Source organism: Argiope bruennichi, chromosome 9, assembly GCF_947563725.1.
Source record: "Argiope bruennichi chromosome 9, qqArgBrue1.1, whole genome shotgun sequence".
NCBI lineage: Eukaryota > Metazoa > Arthropoda > Arachnida > Araneae > Araneidae > Argiope > Argiope bruennichi.
The window spans coordinates 77923210-77945382 of NC_079159.1; the positions used below are offsets into that span (position 1 = coordinate 77923210).

Here is a 22173-nt window from a genome sequence, read left to right on the forward strand (position 1 = left end):
ATAATTCCTAATTGAGGAATTAACAACAGCATTAATAAGTATCAAATAATAACTAAGAAATTTGGTGTGTATTCTTTATAATTGGGAGAACAGAATTCAGGAATCACTCAAATTTTATTAGTCGCTAATAAACATCATTCACAATTCTTCCAAATCTAATTGTCTTGATAAACTCTAAATTTATTTCAAAAATCAATCATCAATGATTACAATCTGTACAAAAACAAAGTAATTTTCATCTAGCCCCAAACGACATACTGATTTATTAATATGCAGAAAGAACAAAATAATATATAAAGTAATAATGAAATGCTATGCTGACCTTTCATGAATCTGTTTTTGTCTTGTTTTTACTGCACCAAGCTGACTATGTTTTGTACGCACAAACTCCTCAACGCAGCTGTCAATTTCTTCAATTCTGCGACTTGTGGCAGACAAATCAGTCAAAAAGTTCTGCAACATACAAAAGATAAATGTAGAAAATAAATAAAGAAATATTTGCCAGTAGTCCAAATAATTACTAAAAACATAAACCTTAAAACCTGAAATAGTCCAACACCATATTCGATTTTATCACTTACCTTAGTAGATCTTTGCTGCAAATTCAAAATTTAATTTTTTTAAAATCCAGATTAATTGCAAAATATGCAATAATGAAACAACACAGATTTGTTAATTTAATTACATAAACATATGAAATAGTAATCGAATGAAACCTTTAATTAAGGATTTAAGAAATATATTCTCTGAATTGCAAAATCAATTGCAAAAAAAAAAAAAAAAAAAAAAAAAAAATCCATTGTTTTTTATGCAATTTAAAACATTTCAATAAAAATGTCTTTATTATATATATAAAGTGCATATATACAAACAATTCTGAAGCAATTTTAATTTTTCATAATGATATTTATAAATGATAAGTTGATTTTATACATCAAATCTAATTACAATCTCATGAAATATTAATATGTCATTGCTATTTAATAAGGCTAATATTAAATACTTAGAAATTTTTAAAATCACAGATATTTTTAAATTAGTTTCATTTAATTTTCAAACAAAAAATTTAAAACAGAGTACAAATACTATTATCTAATTAGATGATATAGGAAGTAAACATCTCATCAAACTTCTAATTCGTATTTTTAAGGTCTTCAGTGATCTTAAGTTGCTATTCTGATTTTATAAAATAGCTTATAGCATTAATATAAAAATTTCTTTAATGTAGAATTCAATACTTAAGACAAAAATGAACTTGAATGTGTTATCCTAATCAAAGAAAATAAATTTACGTTTTTACCCTTTTGTACACATTTCATAAATTTAATCTTATTTTAGCCATTAATATTTACTTATTTATTTATATTTCTTTTTAAAGAACAAAATTCTAAATCATACAAAATTCTTTAACTGCCTGTTTAATTCCTTCCCTTGAAGATATATGAAATAAATGCAGCTTAAATTATTTAGAGGAAAGGAAGAAAAAAAATTATTAAATATTTAGTCTTAAACTGGGGAGAGGAATGCAATCGCTGAACTTTCAGATCGAAAAATAAGGAACAACTTTCATATCAAAATATAAGTAATTAAAACAAACCTCAAATGTCTTTTTCATGACTTCTACCCCTTCTTTTGGATCTCGAGTTGTCAACATTCTATCCTGTAAACATACGACATTTATTGAAAAACAAATCTCTAAAAAAAGAAATAAATAGTATTCATAAAACAATATGAATACATATATTCAATATTATGTATAAAAGTTTTGGATTTCTTGAGAAAAATAAACTATTTTAATAAATAAAATAAGAGAAAAAAATTATATCTTAAATTATTATAATTAAATTATCCAAAACTGTTTGGATTTTTTTAAAAATTGCTACAAAAATTCATGCCTATAAATATGTCAATAGACTAAAACTGTTTAAATTTTGTGATTACCTTTTCTTTCATCCAAGCTTCAAAATCATCACATTCCCGATAAAAGCTAAATAGGTTGATAGCATCTTCCAAGTAGTGTCTGCGAGCCTAAAGGAAATTCAGGAAATGTCTCAGAAATTAATGTTTTTAATTTAGATTATTTTTTTACACCATGTAAAAAAAATAATTATAAGTAAATTATATAAAACACTAGAATTCATAGGATTCAACATAAACAATCACTTATTTTAACTTTATAGTACATCAGCATTTGAAGTATTAGAATAAGATCATATATAAAATAAAAATTCAATCAGAATTCGTTATAGTTATGATAAATTTTAATCAGCTGTTTTGAAAACAAAATTGAAATTGAATTTTAAGCTTTTTATTTATTTATTTGGTTCTATAATGCTTTAAAACACTTATCTAATGCTTACTTGCTTCCATAATTAGCAGCACAATATCTAAAAAATCATTTTCGATTTCTCAGGAAGCAAAATGAAGTTTTAAAATCAAATTTTCAGAACAGAGTTTAATTTATTTGTATTCCAGTACTTATATTAGTAATATCTGGCTTTAGTGAACACCATTACTTCATTCTAAACATCACTTGAAAATCATTAAACAGTATAAATGACACAAAACAAAAATAACAAATTTAAAGCTAGTTATAAATGCAGCTACATCTTAAAAAGGATGGATGATATAATGTTAATCAGGAATTTTCAATCAATCAACATTTTTTTAATTAGTTTATTTTACCATGAAATAATGCTCTTCAAGCGAAGAAAAGCATGCCATTTGAATGCATTATCTATAATATTAGAAAAATTTAAATGACAATCATACATGCCTAAATCTATCCATTTGTAAAATGAAAAATACATCTGATACAAAACTCAACAGCATGCATTTAAATCAGTACATTAAGATGCTTTACAAATCAGATCTAAATATTTACGTTGTATTTTTCATTTTCAAGAGAAAAAAAATGGAGCAAAAAATTAAAGCATGAAAGCATGCTACCAGACGTATAATTTTTTTAAACAACAAGGTGCCATGCAAAATACTCACCAAATATTATTTGATATCATAGACAAAATATCATCATCCTTTAAAATACAACAATATGTCAAAAATTACATGAAGAAATTTGAAAACACAAAAATGTCTGCAGTAGTCACTTTTTGGGGCTAACTATTTTCCCCCTCTTCTAAAGCAGCCAATGACTATAATGACTTAAAATTTTTTTTAAAGAACTTTTCCCTTATAATTTTATTTTAATCAATATCTTCATATATTATAGATATAGGAAAAAATTCAACAATTTAAAATTCTGCTGCAAATAAATCAAGGTTTGCATATTTAAAAAGTTCTTTGCATAATGAAAAGAAATCACTTTTAGAAGGGCTTTTTTTGTAATAATATTAATGATATTAGCACTGCAAATAACGATTTTACCATTATACCTTGGTAATGATCAATTATTGAATCAATATGATAATACATGAAAAAAAAAACATATATAAGATTCATCATAAAAATGTAGTCAGTAAAGTGCACATTTTTTTTAAAAATCTTTGCATTAAATCTGTTATGCATTCTATAAACAAATTTACAAGGGTAATATATCAATATCTGAATTTATTTTAATATCTTTTAACTTATTTTATCAACAATAATTTTTATTTTATTTTCCAACCAATTTTCAATTTTGAAAGAAATATGTCAATAAAAAGAAGCAGGCATCTTATTTATTTAGAATTTTATTTATTTTATGCTTAGGTTAAATGAATGCATTGTTTTCTAAATTAATTTATATATATGTTAAAGTCACTTAATACAAGTGATTATTTAGAGCAATGTCAGCAACAAGAAAAAAATATCTTATACATAAATTCATGCTTACTTTAGATAGTTCAATAAGCTCTTGATAAGAATCATTTATATTCTTTTGCCTTCGCTGAATAAATTCCTGAGACTTGCTGGGAGAACGAGATAACACTTTTTCTGAAGAAAAAATTTACAATATATTTTTTAAATGAATTTTAGCAAAATTTTAAAATAAGCAAAGAATTGTATACTACGAAAATTACATACATTTATTTCACAAGGAAAGATAATTGTTAAGAAAAAGCTTTAATAATACAATGTAACAATTATAAATTTTGTAGATTTATAATATATATATATATATATATATATATAAACCATTTATTTTTAGATGGGATATTTATAGGCAAATCTGATCTTTTATATTATATATATATAAGATCAGATTTGCCTATAAATATCCCCTCTAAAAATAAATGTGTTTTTTTTTTTTAACACAACATATCAGCCTATAGAGTTCAACTATTTAATGTGGCTTTAAAAGCATCAAATAAAAACAAAATAGAAATTCTGTATCATTAGAAACTATTCAGTATAAAGGTAAAAATAAGTTCACATATTAAAAGTTTTGATTTAAGCAAAATTTGAATTTGAAAATAAAAATGAATGGAAAAAATACTATGAGAACTAAAAATTTAGTAAAAAATATGTTATTTTGCCCTTAAATTAATTATTAATTTTTAAATTTCATATAGAAAATTAATCAAAGATAAAATATGGAATTACTATATGCCATTGGTTGTTTCTTCTTTTTTACTATCTGCTTTTTCATCACTGTCTTTTTAATTCGTCTTTTTTCGGGAACTTTCACAACTTTCTGTGCTCTTTTACGAACAACTTTAGGCTCTATCTCAGATACATAATTAGCAGGAACAAAACCATCTACTCCATTAGATTTGCGAACATTCCACCAATCAGCATTGGTCTTTTGCAATAAAATCATTATCTGAAATAAATAAAATATGTAATTATCTTCAAAGCAAAGAGGATATCCAGTATAATTTATTTAAACCATCCCTGAACAATATCAAATAACAATAATTTAGATTTTTTAAAATGTTAACAAATTGAATCTGAAATTAACTAATAATTGAATTGAAAGAAGTTCTTGAACCTTTTAATTGGCTAGAACATAGAAAGTAGTTATTTCTGTGTTCAAGTTGGGTCATTCTAGGAAAATTCAGGTGATGGATAGCCATCAGTAAATCGATTAAGAAATAATAGAAAAAAAAGCTGGATCAATTGATAAAACACTTTATACAGATTTAAAAAATATATATATAAAGCACTAACTGAAAATAATAACTTTCATTGACATTTCAAACTGCTGATATTCAAATTTTGAACTGGTAAATTTAAATATATTAATTCTATTCTAATATTCTAAGACAAAATATAATCCATTCAACCAGTTAAAACATTTTTTAGGACGAATATCCAATAGTATGCATAAAAAGGGTATTTTTTTAGTTAATTCAAGGTCATATTTTAACACTACATAGAAAATTTTCGTCCATTCAATGAGATGCCAGTGAAATATATAAAAATTATTTTTAAAATGACAGATTATTTTTATCAAGCACAAAAAAGAGAATTAAACCAAAGAAACAAAACTTGCCTTACAATTAAACAAAAGAAACTAGAAACTTACTTCACCCTTTTCAATATCAAAGTCATTCCCTTGAAATCTATACATAGCACGCACTTGAGGAATTTTACGATCTTCAACGATTTCTTTCACAACCTCCTTTTCATAAACTTCTTCAACCCATTCATCAACAGGAGTCAAAACAATTTCTTCAACCCATTCCTCAGTTTCTGGCTCCTGAGCTGTCTCAGAAAGCTAATAAAAAATAATAATCTTTTAATTACTATGATTCCAAGCATTCAATATTAAATACAAAGGATTAAATATATTTTTAAAGAATAACAATTATTCATGACCAACTCTATTTTATACATTTGTTTGATTAAATTTACTTTTTGAACAATTTTCTTCACACTGCATTATAAGAGCATTTCAAATTTTTATTCAATAATTAAAATAATATTACAGAGCTCATTTTTCCCATGAGATATTCCATGCAAATTTTAAGTAATAGCAGTTTCCTCATGTACGTGAAAGCAAGATTATAATGACAAAGTTCTAAAAATCTCATAGAACCGAATTTGCAATAAACAAATATTACCGGTTAAGTACTTCATGTATGAAGAATATAAAATATATGAATAATGCAATTCAGAAGCAGAAGCAAAAGCAACATAAAAATTGACATCATAATATTTTTAGAGAAATTAAGTCACTATCTCAAATATATTATACCAAACACCAACAATTGGATATATTGAAAATTTTATAAAATATTTATTATTTGTCATAAATGTATTATTAAGTGCAAAATAATATTGATTATATGTTATGAATTGAGCTACACTTGTAAATTTTGAGAATATACTTACATGCTTTCTAATATCATAATGAAATAACACTTATCACAATCAATTGTGAAATTCTAAATTTGGTGATATGATATAAATGGAAAAATAATTCAACTTTATAGTTTCTTTCTCTTGGAAAAATAGGTCATTTAACCAAGGGTTATTACTCTCAGAAATCACAAAATTATTATGCCTATAAAATTGGAAATAATACAACTACATTTGTTTTACTAACTCAAAGTTTAAAATATTTATTAAGATACAATATATATATAAAAGAAGTGGATTAATTTTTGGAACAGAATTAATTATTAGGAAAACTAAAAATAAGAGCTATGCAGTTATGAAATAAAATACATTCAAAGTGAAAAATAAATAAAATAAGGAAAATAACAAAAGGATATACATACAAAATATGTGGCCATTCCTGATTTAATCATTAAATCAGCTTGTTCATTCAGCCTTTCAATATCAGAACTATAAGCTTTAATTTCACTCTCAAGTCTGGTATGCCGTTGCAATAGAGCCTATAATGAAGCAGAAAAACAGTTATTTTTCTTTTATAAAGAATGCTGTAAAGTTTTAAGAACTAGAAAGAATTAAAGGAAAAAAAAATTCCACAATATGCTATATAAAAACATTTTCTTTACACATAGAAACAAATCGATAAATATAAAAGGATTTTTAAAAATATAGGGGACAAAATAAAAGTAAACAAACAAACAAATTTGAATGTTTTGTGCAAAAAGTCAAAGCATAATAATGTTAAACCAAAAAGCATTTTTCACTTTACATCTGGCATTTTTATAATATTATTTCCTTGTCATTTCAATATCAATTTTCAAGTTCCTTAAATTGTATAAAAATAAAACAAAATACATGACTTGTCCATTAAATCTGAAACAGAAATATGCTAATCTTGGGAGCTAAATATGTAGTATTAAAGATTATATAAAAAGAGAGCCTATTTCAGAATTAAGCAGACTACTGAGCATTACAATAGCGACAGTATGCTAAAATTCTAATAGATTGTATAATAAATTTAGAATCCATTAAAATTTTTAAAAATTACAAGGAAATAAAACAGAAAATTTAGATTTTTGAATTTTAAAATGGTGTAAAAATAGTTTAAGTGTCATAATAAGCTCCAAAGTTTAAAAAATTTAGATTAATTTTAATTGATTAGAAATCAAATGAAATTTTGGAAGTGCTATAATAGTAAAATAATGCACTACTTAAAAAGTAGCAATGTAACAAATTTAATAATTCTAGGATCAAGAATCTGATATGCTGAATACTTTTAAGTGAGTTTTACATCATGCACAATTTACAAAAAGCATATTAACGTAAAGGAATTATTTACTTAAAAAAACAAGAATGAGTTTACCTGTGCACTTGGTTCATCTTTTCCATAATCTGTGCTAGACACAAGCTGTCGCTTTTCTTTCATCCAAGATTCAGCTTCATTGGCATCAGCTTGATACTAAATACAAACACAATTTCAGTGCACGAAAAAGCCAATAATCAGTTTAAATAAGCACTGAATTTTTCAACATGTATTACATTTACAGTTAGGAAACAAAATATTAAAAATCTATGAAGATTAAACATATTATAAAAAAGGATTAATATGAGGATAAAACAGTTAAGAAGTAACAGTTATAATACAAATATTTTATTGCTTTACTTTTCATTGCAACTGAATAAAAATTAATAGACTAATATAATGAAAAGAAGCAATATAAATATTATTATTAAAAATGTATTCATACTTGATAAGCAGCTGATGCATCTTCTAATTGCTTTGATTTTACAGACCATAGTTCATGCAGTTTGTCCCAATTTTTCTTCAACCCGTCAATTCTTTGAGAGATGTCTGCACTTTCAGGATGCTTTTGGACTTTTAAAGCATTTCCAGCTTCTATAACCTTCTGAACTCGTGGCCAACGAGCATTGAATTCCACTTCTAAAGCCTACAAACAAATCAACATTTAGACTATAACTTTTTTATAGGAAATTATATATTCTGTTACATACATGCAAAAAGCTAAAAAAAATAATAATCTGGGGAAAAAAGTAATTAAAGTAATGCAAAGAATTGTTACAAATTCTTTGCATTTTTATCCAATATGCAATATGTTATAGAACAATTTCAGCAAACAGGAAATAATATCATATATACAATCAACAATAAAAATTCAACATTATTTTATTCAATTAATATCAAATTTTTTTTCAATATAAAATGCATTTAAAAAAGCTGACTTTCTGAAAATAACAATTATCAGCAAGTGCATACAACAATATTAAACCATTTTTACCCAGAGGCCAGAATGTGAATATAATGCGTAATTAAGATATTAGTAAAACATATCTTCATCAACACAATAAATCAATCAATAAAATTTTGAGCTAACTAGTGATCTCAAAGCACTTCAAGTGTGTCGGAGTCAAGATAGGCAATGTTTTAAGAAATAATATATAGTTTCAAACAAGCCTATACACAAGCTATTATGGAATCTTTCTTAAAAGCCCATGAGACCCAACATTTATGCATTGAAAAAAGAAGGAAGAAAAAAAGTAAATACACAAAATAATAACATTAATGAGAACTGAGAGTATATTTTTGGGTATTTGTGATAATTGGATAGGAAGATATAATTATCACTAAAACCATAAAAGCTATTCTAAAACAAATCTAATTCAATCTTATTAAAATCACATTCATTGAATACTAAAATTCTGGAGTTTAACATCAGACGCTTTCAAATTGTTGCTATTACATGAGTTTTTGATATCACTATGGTATAAATAAATGTCTTCACTTACTTTATGTTTCTGTTGTAAAGAAAGGGCTCCTTGAAGATCTCTTCCAGGAACAACTGACTTGCAGATCAATTGTTTCTCTATAATCCAAGCGTCTTCTTCTTCTTGATCTTGAACAAACTGATAATACATCCGTGATTCTTCAAGTTTGGTTCTACGATTGGCAGCCAAATTCACTAAGCTAAAAAAAAAAAAAAAAAATATTTATTTGCAAATTATTATAATTTAGTCACATATCATTCTAAAGTTACACCAATTTATAAACACATCAGATGTCTAGTTGTATATATGAAAATACAGTTTATAAATGATTCCCATTCCACATATTGAAAAGATAGTTTCTGCCTATCACTTTTTATTGGCTTTTGTCTCATGATAGGAAATTTAATTAGCTGCAAAACAGAATAAGAGCTTTAAAAGTGTTTTTTGTAGAACCCTTTAATACCAAATCCTCAGTCCTTCAGTTTATAGCTTTAAAACTGTACATATATATGCATCAACCAACATAGGTCTTCACTTTCAGAACTAAATTTTTCTTATATTTTTCATGATACCTAAAGAAGAAATTCTTAAAACATCTCATATTCTCTTCACAATAATGATTTTATTTACATTTTTTTAATGTCATTATCAGTTAGTGAATCGATACATTGTTAGCCATAAAGCAATACTAAAATAAAATGAGAACTAAAACTTTTTCCTTTGAAAGTTTGGTTAAGAGAAACTGGTAATTGTATATTAACTGCATACTTAAGGCAAAATTTAGGCTTAACCACATGCCAATGACGGATATAATCAATAGACTAACAAAGCATTTTGGTATTTTTTTTTTGGGGGGGGGGGGGGTAATCTCAAGTTGCAATATACAACATCTTTGATACAACTATATTAAGTATAGGCAGAGATTAAGCTGTCAATTTTAAAGTTGGCAATTTTCCCTTGGCTAATGATAAATATGCAAATACCAAGTAATATTAACTTTATATTACAAATACAAGTACCAAGTAATATTAACATTATATTACAAATACAAGTAATATTAACTTTATATTACAGATGTAACATTAAGTATTTCAAACAAGAAGCCCATTATACATCTAATTGAACAGTACCTTTGTTAAGGGAATAAATAAAGATAAATTTATATTTTTCATAACATTAAAGCACTCACTTGTCATATTCTGTATTTAATTTATTCAAACGTTTCTGCAAAATTGGAGCTTCTTTGTGACCATCATTAATGTAACTTAATGCCTGCTTATTTAATTTCCGTATAGTATCTCCTTGAGATGTTATATGAGCTTCCACAAGGCTATGTTTCTGAAGCAAATCTTCAACAGCCAATAAATGTCGTCCAAGATCTTCAGTGTAAAAACTACTCTGTATTCAGAGGAGAAAAATAATTTCCAATTTTTAATAACTGAGCTAAATAAATTTTTAAAAAATAGTATTTTCCTTATTTTCAAAGAGAAAATATATATATATTTATAAAAAAGAATGAGATAGAGAAACTTAGAAACTCATTAGTATCAATAAACATATTAGGTAAAAATATTCTATATCATTTTACAGATATATAAGCATTTTCCTTGTAAGAAAATAGATTTTAAATGGAACTCCCTTTCCAATATCTATTTAATATACTTTTATTTTTAGCACATGGTATATGAAAAAGACAACAAGATAATAATAGATGGTTTTTAATGGAAATATATATATTTTCGTAAATATCTCAATTGATAAGATTCCAAATTTTTATTAAGATTTTGATAATGCCTATATACATACATTCTCTCCAAAACAAACAAAAACTTAATTTTATTTAATCTTCAGAATATATCTAACAGAAGGAATAGCTGACGTCATATCTCACATTTTTTGCAAATGTAAAAATGTAATAATTTTGCTTCAATAAATATGAAAGATACAAACAATGTTATAAATAAAGTTTAATTTTTGGGAGTACAGAAATACCTACAGCCTTAGATTTAAGATCCAGCATAGTAAATGGAAAGCACATAAAGAAGTATATAAGTAAATATGATATAGAGATAATCATGTGTCAAATTAAACATATTTCATCATTCATACATATATTTTAGACACTAGTATAATATTATAATGCAGCAGTTTTATGCATTATAACACTAAACTAAAATAATGTTTACTACACTAAAATATTTGAAAAATGAAAGAATCTAGAAAGAACTAGAAGAGAAGAAAATAGAGAGAATTACATTGAGCTGAATTCAGAAAATCATTTTCTAACAACTGAAACGAATATATAGAAAACTAAATAAAAGAGATAAAACATGAGAAATAGTATTATATAGTTTATCAGCTTGAGAATTTTAAACAAATGAAATGATAGTGGGTGATAAGCAAAATAAAATGTAAAATTGAAATAAATATAATATATATTACCTTTTCCTTTAATTATCAAGCATTAAAAAAAAAAGTAAGAGAATCAGAAATATTTTTTTACAAAACGTCCATTTTAACAAATTACAGAGGGAAAAAACACACTAGGATTTTAAATTTTTTTTTTCAATGTTACAAAAGATTTTAATTTTTGTATCAAAATTTTAACCTTAAATAATAATGATTTGAAATTTGAACACAAAATCAGAACTAAAAACAGAAATGAAATACATGTATTATTACGAAAATAAAAACTTACAATTTAAAAAATATATAGCAAATCAAGCAAGATAAAATAGATTTAATACATCAACTTATGATATCTACTGTTAAAATGATAAGAAGACAATATTAAGAAAAAATATATATATAAAGAAAGTGTGTCAAAAAATTAAGTGCCATATCAATTGTTAATAAATTTTGTCATCAAAATTATTTATACAGACACATTATATAAAAAAACATCTATGAATATTATCATAGCATGAAAAAAAAATATATACCTCCATTTCTTTAATTTCAGAAGTTATTGTATCTATTTCTCTGAGCATACTCATTAAATTACTCAAGTTCGTTAATGTTGATCGATGCTTCTTCAATAATTCTAAAAGGTATTCCCATCGTTGCATTATTTCTTGTTCCCTAAAATAAAGATGGACATGCTAGTTATAACACATTTTAAAATGAAACTAATATAATTTCATTTACAATTTATATTAAAGCAAGAATAATTTCTTCAACATGTTCTAGATGAAATCCTATACAGCAAAGAAAAATGAAGTTTTATGCAAATGCGAAAGCAGTTTTTTTTTGCATAGTATCAGAGTCATTTGTTTCAAGATTCAGGACGATCACAAAATTTATTCAACATGTGTGCTATGATTGTAGATACATCTATGTTAAAATGGTAGGAAAGAAAATGTCAAAACAGTTTTTAGCCAATGGCTTATTGTTAAAAACAGCCAATTCTTAAATTTTTAAAAATGTATTATCAATATATATGAGTTATTTTAATTTCCATAAAAGAATCAGAAAATATTTTTCTATAAATGGGGGGAAAAAACCAAAATTCATTTGAAGAAAAATAATAATAATTGCATCATGAGAATAAAATAAATATATATTTAAAAGTTTATATATGTTTTATATCTATTATTATCATTTGATAAAATTTTCAAATATTTATTCTTTTTTTCCCATAATTTTTTTTTCATGTCAATGATTTAAGAAAGTATTCATTGTAGTACTCAAGTTACCTTAAAGAAGAGTTTTCAAAATATTAATATAATTATTGAAAATAAAAAGTAAAACATTATATAAAGTTTAACATACCTCAATTTAATCCTTTCTTTACTGTGATAATTTTCCATTACTAACTCATCGGCCATTGTTGTTAAATTTTGAAATCTCTCTTCCTAGAAATGGTGAATAAAAATTAATTATTAAAAAAAGCATTAAAAAGTATGATATATAAATGAATTTACATCCAAGAAAATAATAATAATAAAAATGAAACTCAAAATATGTTGTAATTTACCCTGGCAAGAATATCAGCACTAATTGCTTCATGTTTTTTCACAGTAGCTTCAACCTGGGATAAATTGCTGCCATACCTTGGGTCTGACAATACTTGAATCATTTCTTTCAAATATCCCTCACGAACAACACTCTGAAAAATAAACGAACAGCTTAGAAATCAAATACATTTAATATAAAAAAGTGAAATATAAATGTATATAAAGCTATTGAGATGAATACAAATATAAATAACAAAAATAATTCTGGACTGAATGAAATAAAAACTGATTTCTTTTAAAATTCAAAAATGAAATCCTTATTTTCAGATATCTCCTATCACTTCAGTCAATATTCTTCACAAATTTAAAATTTCACTTCATTAAAATATCATGATATTATTGGATTTTACAGTTACCTAACTTGATCAGCTGAGTTTGATTGAAACACAGTTTTTACAGCTATTAGAATCATTTGTCAAACTCTAGATGTTAAGAAATTTTTTAATTAATTTTTCATAATTTTTCTTATTTCTCTTTTACAAAGTGCTTTCATTACTGTTTAGTTTGCCCCTGTCACAGTTAAACTCCAATGACAAATCAAAAAGATAAAAAAAAATCTAATTAAATCCTTTAAAAAGACATTATAAATAAATGAAAATGTGAAGATGATTTTAATTTAAAAATAATAAAATTCCCAAACTAAAGCATTTGTTTTATATAAAAAGAGCTAGAAATTTAATTGATACAGTAGAGTTAGAAACTGAAATTGGCACTTTCAAATTAAAAAAAAAACAATTATGAGTTTATAATTAGAAAAAAAATTCCAATCAATAAATACTCTCATTAAAAAAATCTCATATAATTTTTTAAAAGTCTAAAATCTTTTCATTAAACCAAATTTCATCTATGCAGTTTTCAATATTATATGTAAAATGTTTAGAATTATGTATCATCTAAAATCAATCAGTATTTGAAAAATAAAAAAAAGTTTTATATGATAAAAAACAATGTCTTTGCCAATTGATAAATATTATTACAAAGTCAAATTTCAACTAAAACTTACCAAGTTCTTTCATGCGCATATATACAAATACTTGTAAAAAATAAAATGAAATCGTGATAATAAACCTGAATATCACTTTAATAAAATACCTTTCTTTCGAAACGATATGCAAGATTTTCTAGTTTCTCTTGACGAAGTAATTCTTCTCGCAATGCTACTTCTCTCCTATGTTCAGCCTTTTCCAATTCATCCCATGCTTTCTCAATATCATGAACTAATTGCCCTTCAGGTGGCACATACAAAGGTTGACCCAAAGCTTTCATTTTTGTCTGAATTGAAAACAGTAAAGCTTCGATTTCACTTCGCTCTTTGTATCTGCAAGTAATGAATAATTATATTGTAGATTTATGCTTTTATTAGTGCAGTCATAATGAACATTACATGAACATAAGATATATTTATCAATTTTTTTAAAACCTATAATGCTCTGAACCACTACAACAATTGTCTCTCTGAAATAATAAAAACATTTCCATTACGATGAGTTAACAATGGTATTGTGCCTAAATACCCTTAATAAAGATAATTTTTTTCACTTTCCGATTTCTCATACAATATATGACATTTAATTCTGCAAACTTAAAAATATAATGTAGAAAAAGCAAACATCTGATGTGGCATTAATTCCGTAAATGGATTTAGCAATAAATTTGGTACAAATCTACATTTATAAAGTCAAAATACAAAGCCAAATGTTATCATAGATAACAGCACTTTTCAGTTAAATGGAAAAACACAATAGAAAATAATCGTATATTGTCCAAGATTTGAAAGAAATTCACAATTTTAGTTCAAATATAATATTTATTTATTTTTCAGAAAACTCTAAAAATAATAATAAAATCCATCAAAATTTTTAATTCAATTTTTCTTTTCTGTATTTTATAAACTGCACAGAAAAAAATATTATAAAATAAAGTAAATATTAACTTAAGTCTTTTGAAACTTACTTCGGAGGTTTCTCAATAGTTCTGTATTCTTTAAACTTCAGAAGTTCTTTCTGGATACCTTCCAATGAATTAGGAAAATTCCTGTTGTCAAGTTCTTTGATTTTCATTTGAATCCATTGCAAAAGGTTAGTTGTAAAAAGCTCATAGTTATTTTTAAGTTTGTCAGCATCAATCATTTGGCCAACAATCTGAAAGTTAATACACAAAGAAATAATTTTACAGTTTAGTTAATAAAACAAAATAACGATGCAATAGAAAAAGTCAATAATATAAAAATAAGCAAAAAAACCACAGATTAAACGAATTCTTCAAATAAAGATTCTTTTAATAATTTAATAATAAAAAGTATTTTAGAATTTGAAATTTAATGTTATAAGAAAAATGAGCAATTATTATACATGCATTCATTAACAATCATAATGCATTCTACAGTAGACAACAATTCGTTCCATATTAAATACACTTAACATATTAGGAAAATAATCAAAGTAACATAAAAATTTTGAAATTTTTATTTCAAAATTCCTATAAAAATTTATTAAAAAGTAAAGTTTTGCTTATGTAAATACTAATTAACATCCATTATTTATTAAAATTATGAAAAAATTAGCATCAGCCATCTGCAATTTAAAAATTAAAATACAAATTATTATTCTTTTGTATCAATATAGATTTTTTCCCCTTGCTAAAAGCATCATCTTGTTTAATCAAATACCAATCATAACAAATTTAATATTCTTTTGAAGCTGCTTTAAATATAAGAAAAGCAAAACAATTTTTAACTGTATAAATCAAAGCTAGATAGGAAAGTACATGAATAAGTCTTACATTAGCAATACGTTTTCCACCTTTCATTTCACTTTTCATTCTAGCAAATGTATGATAATATGAGGCAACATATGTAATCACAGATTTTTCATCAGGTTTATTAATGTCAACATCTGGAAAAGAAATCAAATTAGTTAATGAACAATTTTTGAATAGATGAAAAGAGATAAAATAAAATACATGATAAATGTTAGATTAAATTAACATCTAGTATTGAAACAATACAAGGAGTATTTTCAAGTATTATTTTTTTATACTGATCAGATGCTAAAAATGAAAACTGGAATATCTAATCCTTCTTTAAATTTTCACACCATACTAATGAGAAACCATTTAATTCAGATGGATTTAACATGCATCAAACTTACATAGAAAATCAATTGTCTGTGCAATGGTATCTTGAGCAGTGACCTTTCAGACTTTAGGATAATTTTACCACCAAACCATCATTAAATAAAAAAAAATGTATTTATTGAAAATTTTCATAAGTTTGGTGCAAATTTTTTTAAAAAAAAAGAAAATAAGTTTGACATACTAATAATTTTGTATCATCTAATAACTATAAGATGATATATAAATTTCATGCAAGAACTGACAAAAATATAAAATTATTCTGATGCCTTTTATTCCTAATTTATTAACAATATTTTACTACAATGAGAAAATATGAAAGGTTAAGCAGTTCACTGCAGATTTAGGAAAAAAATAGATTAATGAGATGTACAGCATTAATATAATAAAAAAAATCATCTATTTTAGAAAGGTAAATGAAAAATTTTCTTTTCTTTTATTTCTTTCTTGTCTTTTATTAATAGATTTATTTTTGTCAACTGAAATCATACATAAAGATTTTGTCAGTAAATATACATACAAAAAAATATGTAATAATTTCACCTTCTGCATCCAAAAGACGAGGAATGCCAAGTTCTTTCTGAGCAATATCAAATGCATTATTGAGATTCTGAATATGATTGTTATTGATAAGAGCTGGGTAGTTGATGAGATCAGGACGATGAGAATGAATAAGTGCATTGAAACCCAAGCCATTTCTCCAACTGACATGAAAGTCTTGAATATTTACACCAGGATAGCTGAAATACAATCACAACTTTAATTGGTGAAAATAAAACAAATATCAAAACATAAAATAATTCATTTCTAAAAAAGAATTATTTTTTAATTAATTATTTAAAAACAAAATCATTTAGTTAAAAATACAGTCAATTTAACCTACTGAATACTAAAACCAAAAATTTGCCAATTTATCAAAGCTGAAATGTTAATGTCATTAATATATGAATGATTTAGCAATGAATTAGAGAAATAAATATCAATATTTTAAGAAAGTAATGTTCTGTAAATCAAATAATTGAGATTACCATTTAATAAGCCTTTCAACTATCTAAACAAAAGCTTTTGGTGAGAATGAAAACTGTATAGCAATCATTAACAAAATACAAAATACTATTAAGAACAGAAGAAAAATGCTAACAAATTAAAACTAATTATAGTAAAACTCAAAATATATCTATTCTTTCCTCCTTTAACAGTTTTCACCATTGAACTTAGAGTTATCAAATTTGCCACACGCATACATAGAATATTCAAAATGAGACTTCTTAAAAATTAAAATTTTTTTTTAAATTAGAAACCTGATATTATGGCACAGTTTTTCTTCAATAATTTTTCTTAGAATTATTGCACTAGAATGATTTTTACACTAATCTAAAATATAACATATATCTTTCAAGCAATGCGCAGTCTAATTTTTTTTTTTTTAATCAAACAAATCTTAATATACAAAGGAAAAAAGCAACCCTACTATTCTAAACAAATTCAACATGAAAAGGTCAAAAATTAATATGCTCTTTTTTCAAATAAGTTGAAAGATAAAATTCGGGCTGTAAAAATTGACATGCAGGAGAAGATACAGAATACTTTTAATTCTTCTTAGTTCAATAATGATGTTTAGTAACTTTTTGAAATTTTATTTACTGTTTAATTAGATTAAGTAGCAGCACTTAAACTTTTGATATTTCTGATTCATTTCTGGAATGATTATCTCACAAAGCATTTTTTGTATTTTTTTAAAGTACAGAAGTTTACAATTTTAATTTACTTTTACCAATTTTAAAGCCAATTTTAATTTACTTTTAAACAAAGAAAATATATTCTTCCTTTTTTTTAGTGACTATGTTTTTCAACAAACATATTATGACAATGTTAAATGAGTTTCTGTCCACTTTATTGATGGTATCATAAAATTTTCAAAAAATAATTTTAAAACAGAAAATCAAATCCTTAGCATAATTGTGCTACAATGCTTCAAATTAAAAGTTCATGTTTCCTTTAAAAATTTAACAGAAAATTAACAGAAATAACTTTTAAAAATTCATATATATTTTCATAATCGCTGTCATATATGTGTATGTGATAAACAATCCCATACAGAAAATGCATACCCTACATAGAACTTTCACAAAAGTGAATTTAATAAAATATGTTCTTATCTGAAAATGCTCTTTAAAAAATGCTTTCATTTCCTGCCATATTTACAGATTCATTTAATAACAATGAATTTTATTTATGATTCAGTAGAAATCAGTAGACTTCATGCTCTAATAACCTAGGTGAGGGTTTCTTTTATCTGAATAGTCATCTAGCAGCAGAATTACAAACTATCATATTTACTATCACTTGTTGACCCATAAGTTACATAAAGTTTCTAGTTTGACATGAGAAACTTTTTCATTCCTGACAGACTGACAGCAGAATAAGTGACTATTGAAATCACACGCAATAGAAATAACAAAGTGGAATAATGGTATGACCTTATTAATAACTGTTTCTACAGATAGCAAAAAAATAAAGTTCACAGCAACATAAAGGGGCAGTAGACTGAAATAAGCAAAAATGGATGAAAACATGAAATTTTATTTTTATTCTTTCTTTACCAAAATATATGCTTATATTCAACTAACATATAGTCATAAAAAGCATAGTTTAATAAAATGAATATTTGAAGGTCCTAGAGAAAAAAAAGTACATTGTAATGACTTTTCTCAAAATGATATTGTAATTAGATATAAATATCTTTGTAAAATGTATAAAGTGTCTTAATTTTTGATGAAATTAAATAGAATTGATAATGAAGATGTAGGTTGAATATTAAAAGAAAATAGAGTACATGTTTTATATTTCAAGTTTTTTTTTTTTTTTTCAGATAATAAAAGTGAATTTTAGTTCAGAAAAAATAATATTCGTATGAAAATTCAGTAAGTGTGCCTAATATATATTATATATATATATATATATATATATATATATATAAATTAGGATTTAATTGGAATTAAAAAATTATAGACAGTTTTGTTCCAAATAAATTTATATTAGGTAATAAAAATAAATAATAGAAGAAAATTAAAAATTAAGTCACATTGAATATTTTAAAAATATATAAACTTTTTAATTTTTAAATAATAATATATTTTGTTTTAAAAAGTTTTTTTTAAGAAAGTTGGTGCATTTATATTTTAATACGCCATAAAAAAATGCATAACCCCATGTGACCAATTTGCAAAAGTGCCCAATAGAATCAACCGTACCCTTCAATACTTACAAAAAATTAGTCATCCTAGAAGCAGTTAGTAAATATTGAACAACATTTAAATAATTTCAACAATTTTATTTCTGTTTCAATTGCGAAATAGATTTTTTAAAAAAATCTAAAGCAGCCTTTGTCATACTACATGTGTTTGTATTAATAATACTTTTTAAACTATACAATCGATCCCATTTATTTTGAATATTCTTATCTTCAGAAGGATTTCCCTTAAGCTTTTATTGAATGAATTTTCATGTTTATTTAGAACTTTTTATCCAAATGATTACAGACTTTTGGGGTAGGGGGGTATAAAAATTAACTTCATTATATTAATCTATTTTTTTTGTCAAGTTATTTTTTAAACAAATATGATAGGGCACTCCTATCATGATGTGAAAATAATGATGAAATATAAGAATAAAAATAGCAAAGTTTGAAAGCACACTCAAATAATAGTTTAAAAAAATCATCTACTGTGAATTTTTCTTAAATATAAAAGTATTAATCGGAATAATCTGTCCCTGTTATCACAGGCAGTGTATAATAATTGTAATAAATTAAACAAATAAAAAAAACCGTTTTTTTTTTTTAATATTTTAAAAATTTATTTTTAAACATCCTTTCATACTGTAAAAGAAAATACATCAAATGAAAGCAACTCTTTTTTACTATATATGAAAATTACCTCGGATAGTAAACTTGTATATCTCAAAACTGTTTATTTCACATTACTTCTCCATTTCAATAATTCAATATAGAGAGGATCTATCTACAGTATTGTTGCAATACATTCTAAATGTACCATATCATTACTTTAATACTTCATAGAAAATAAACAAAAAAATTACCCAGCTGTTTTTCTTTGGCACCACAATAATAATGCATCCTTTGCAGACTTTTTCTCACTACTTTCGTCATCTTCGTTCTATTAACAGAAAAGTATTCTTAATAAATATAAGAGTATTTTACTTACTAATATGATTAAATTTTAAATTATATATTTGAAATGATGTGGCAAGGAGAAATTCTAAATCATATATACAAATTATGCATCAACAATACTTACAACGTCTATTTCAATTTCCTGAATTTGAAACCTTAAGATAATTGTCCATATTAAGCCTAATATAAGTCTTGGGTTCCCATCCACAATATCTTCAGCTCCTATACTTTCCAGTCTTACCTGAAGAATAAACAGAAGTTGTGTTATTTTCAAAATGTCTATACACTTTCATGAATCTCAAACATGCAAGAGAATATGTATTTTTTTAATTAAAAAGGTCATACAGTGCTAATTATGGGGGAACAAAATCCTAATTTGCAATATAGTCTGGGGAAGTGAGTAGTTTTCACAATAAATTAGCTGAAGTGGACTCTACGAAATTTTCTCCTATACTCTCTAATTATTGTACTCTGTTTATTATTACCGTAAAAAATCGTCAAATGATAGTTAGGAAAGAGCATTATTAGAGTGCAATCTTTGGCGAGTAATCTCTGGGATGTGGTAAATACACAATAATTAAAACAACGAACATGTATTTTGGATACCTTTTTTTGAATACTTGAAACCAAAATTGGAGGCAGAAATACAACTGCAGACACAAAATTATATAACACATTCCATTTATTTATGTCGCATCATTTTTGAGTCATCCACTTACATATATGTAAAAGTATAGACAGACAGGTAAGCAACAGACAACCTCTTTTTGACTCAAAATATGATAGTTATCCACACTTTAGATATTAAATCTTTTGCTAAAATTTTATATATTTAGTTTTTTCTGTCTTGTAATTATCGTTTTCATTTGTTCTCAGACAGAAAACGCAAACCTTCTTTGAAAGGATTTCAGTCAAAATTTGATTGAAATCTAAAAATCTAATGTAAAAACAACATATCAAATTTAATCCAATTATCTCAGTGTTTTTGAGTTCACATACAGACAAACATAATTCCAAAAATATGTTTTTCGGACTTCAATGTTTCTAAAAATGTAGAGAAATGTCAAAATCCTGAGTTTGAATTTTTTTTGACAATTACAATATTTTATCTTTGCACATATATCTCCCCTTTTAGAAAATAAAATGCTGGATGAGACATTTTTGAAAACAGTATTTTTCTTCTAATATAATCGTATGAGACCAATAAATTGTATTAATTGCAACCTAAAGCATAGAAAAGACAAATACATCAGACTTAGAATAACAGAAAATATCTATTCTCCTAAAGTGCGTATAAACAGAAACCGGATAATTTGTATTAACATTTCACTTTATAAACACGTCCATAGTAAATTTATTAGAAATTGTGGCAGGCAGTCAGATAATGCTTTCTTTTTTCAGAGAATATATCTATAAATACAGATTTAATAATTCAACTCAAGAATTCATATCCATTCCAATGGACAGAAACAAAACGTTTCTTATTACTACCTCATCTTCACTTTTTTATTACAAGTCTTTTTGTATTTGCGCTGCTTTGATTGCATTAAATTGCACTTCAAGCGATATATGGTTTTAAATTCTGTAACGTTAATTCAAACATAATAAATTGAAATATAACTATTCAATTGCATGAGTTTGAAATCTGCCAGAGTTTTGTCACAGTATGGGCGAAGACGGCACCCCCCCCCCTTCTAAATATCAATCCTACGTTCATAGAAGAATATATGAAACCGTAGTATTTTATGCAAATCAGGCTGGTGTATT

The 22173-nt window shown here is 24.8% G+C and overlaps 1 protein-coding gene across 5 annotated transcripts in view; it reads right to left on the reverse strand.

Moving 5' to 3' along the window:
- The window catches only part of LOC129983937 (spectrin alpha chain-like), a 179704-nt gene that overhangs the window by 31069 nt on the left and 126462 nt on the right, over positions 1 to 22173 (reverse strand). For all 5 annotated transcript variants that reach the window (XM_056093665.1, XM_056093664.1, XM_056093662.1 and 2 more), the window contains 20 exons: positions 20531 to 20647; positions 20313 to 20389; positions 16755 to 16951; positions 15861 to 15973; positions 15033 to 15220; positions 14172 to 14397; positions 13040 to 13171; positions 12835 to 12917; positions 12006 to 12144; positions 10253 to 10461; positions 9085 to 9262; positions 8028 to 8228; positions 7643 to 7738; positions 6666 to 6782; positions 5468 to 5659; positions 4543 to 4762; positions 3833 to 3933; positions 1942 to 2028; positions 1598 to 1660; positions 323 to 453 (listed from right to left, as the gene is read on the reverse strand). In XM_056093665.1, coding sequence (XP_055949640.1) covers positions 323 to 453; positions 1598 to 1660; positions 1942 to 2028; positions 3833 to 3933; positions 4543 to 4762; positions 5468 to 5659; positions 6666 to 6782; positions 7643 to 7738; positions 8028 to 8228; positions 9085 to 9262; positions 10253 to 10461; positions 12006 to 12144; positions 12835 to 12917; positions 13040 to 13171; positions 14172 to 14397; positions 15033 to 15220; positions 15861 to 15973; positions 16755 to 16951; positions 20313 to 20389; positions 20531 to 20647 — 2867 coding nt within the window. The remainder of the gene's footprint in view (positions 1 to 322; positions 454 to 1597; positions 1661 to 1941; positions 2029 to 3832; positions 3934 to 4542; positions 4763 to 5467; positions 5660 to 6665; positions 6783 to 7642; positions 7739 to 8027; positions 8229 to 9084; positions 9263 to 10252; positions 10462 to 12005; positions 12145 to 12834; positions 12918 to 13039; positions 13172 to 14171; positions 14398 to 15032; positions 15221 to 15860; positions 15974 to 16754; positions 16952 to 20312; positions 20390 to 20530; positions 20648 to 22173) is intronic.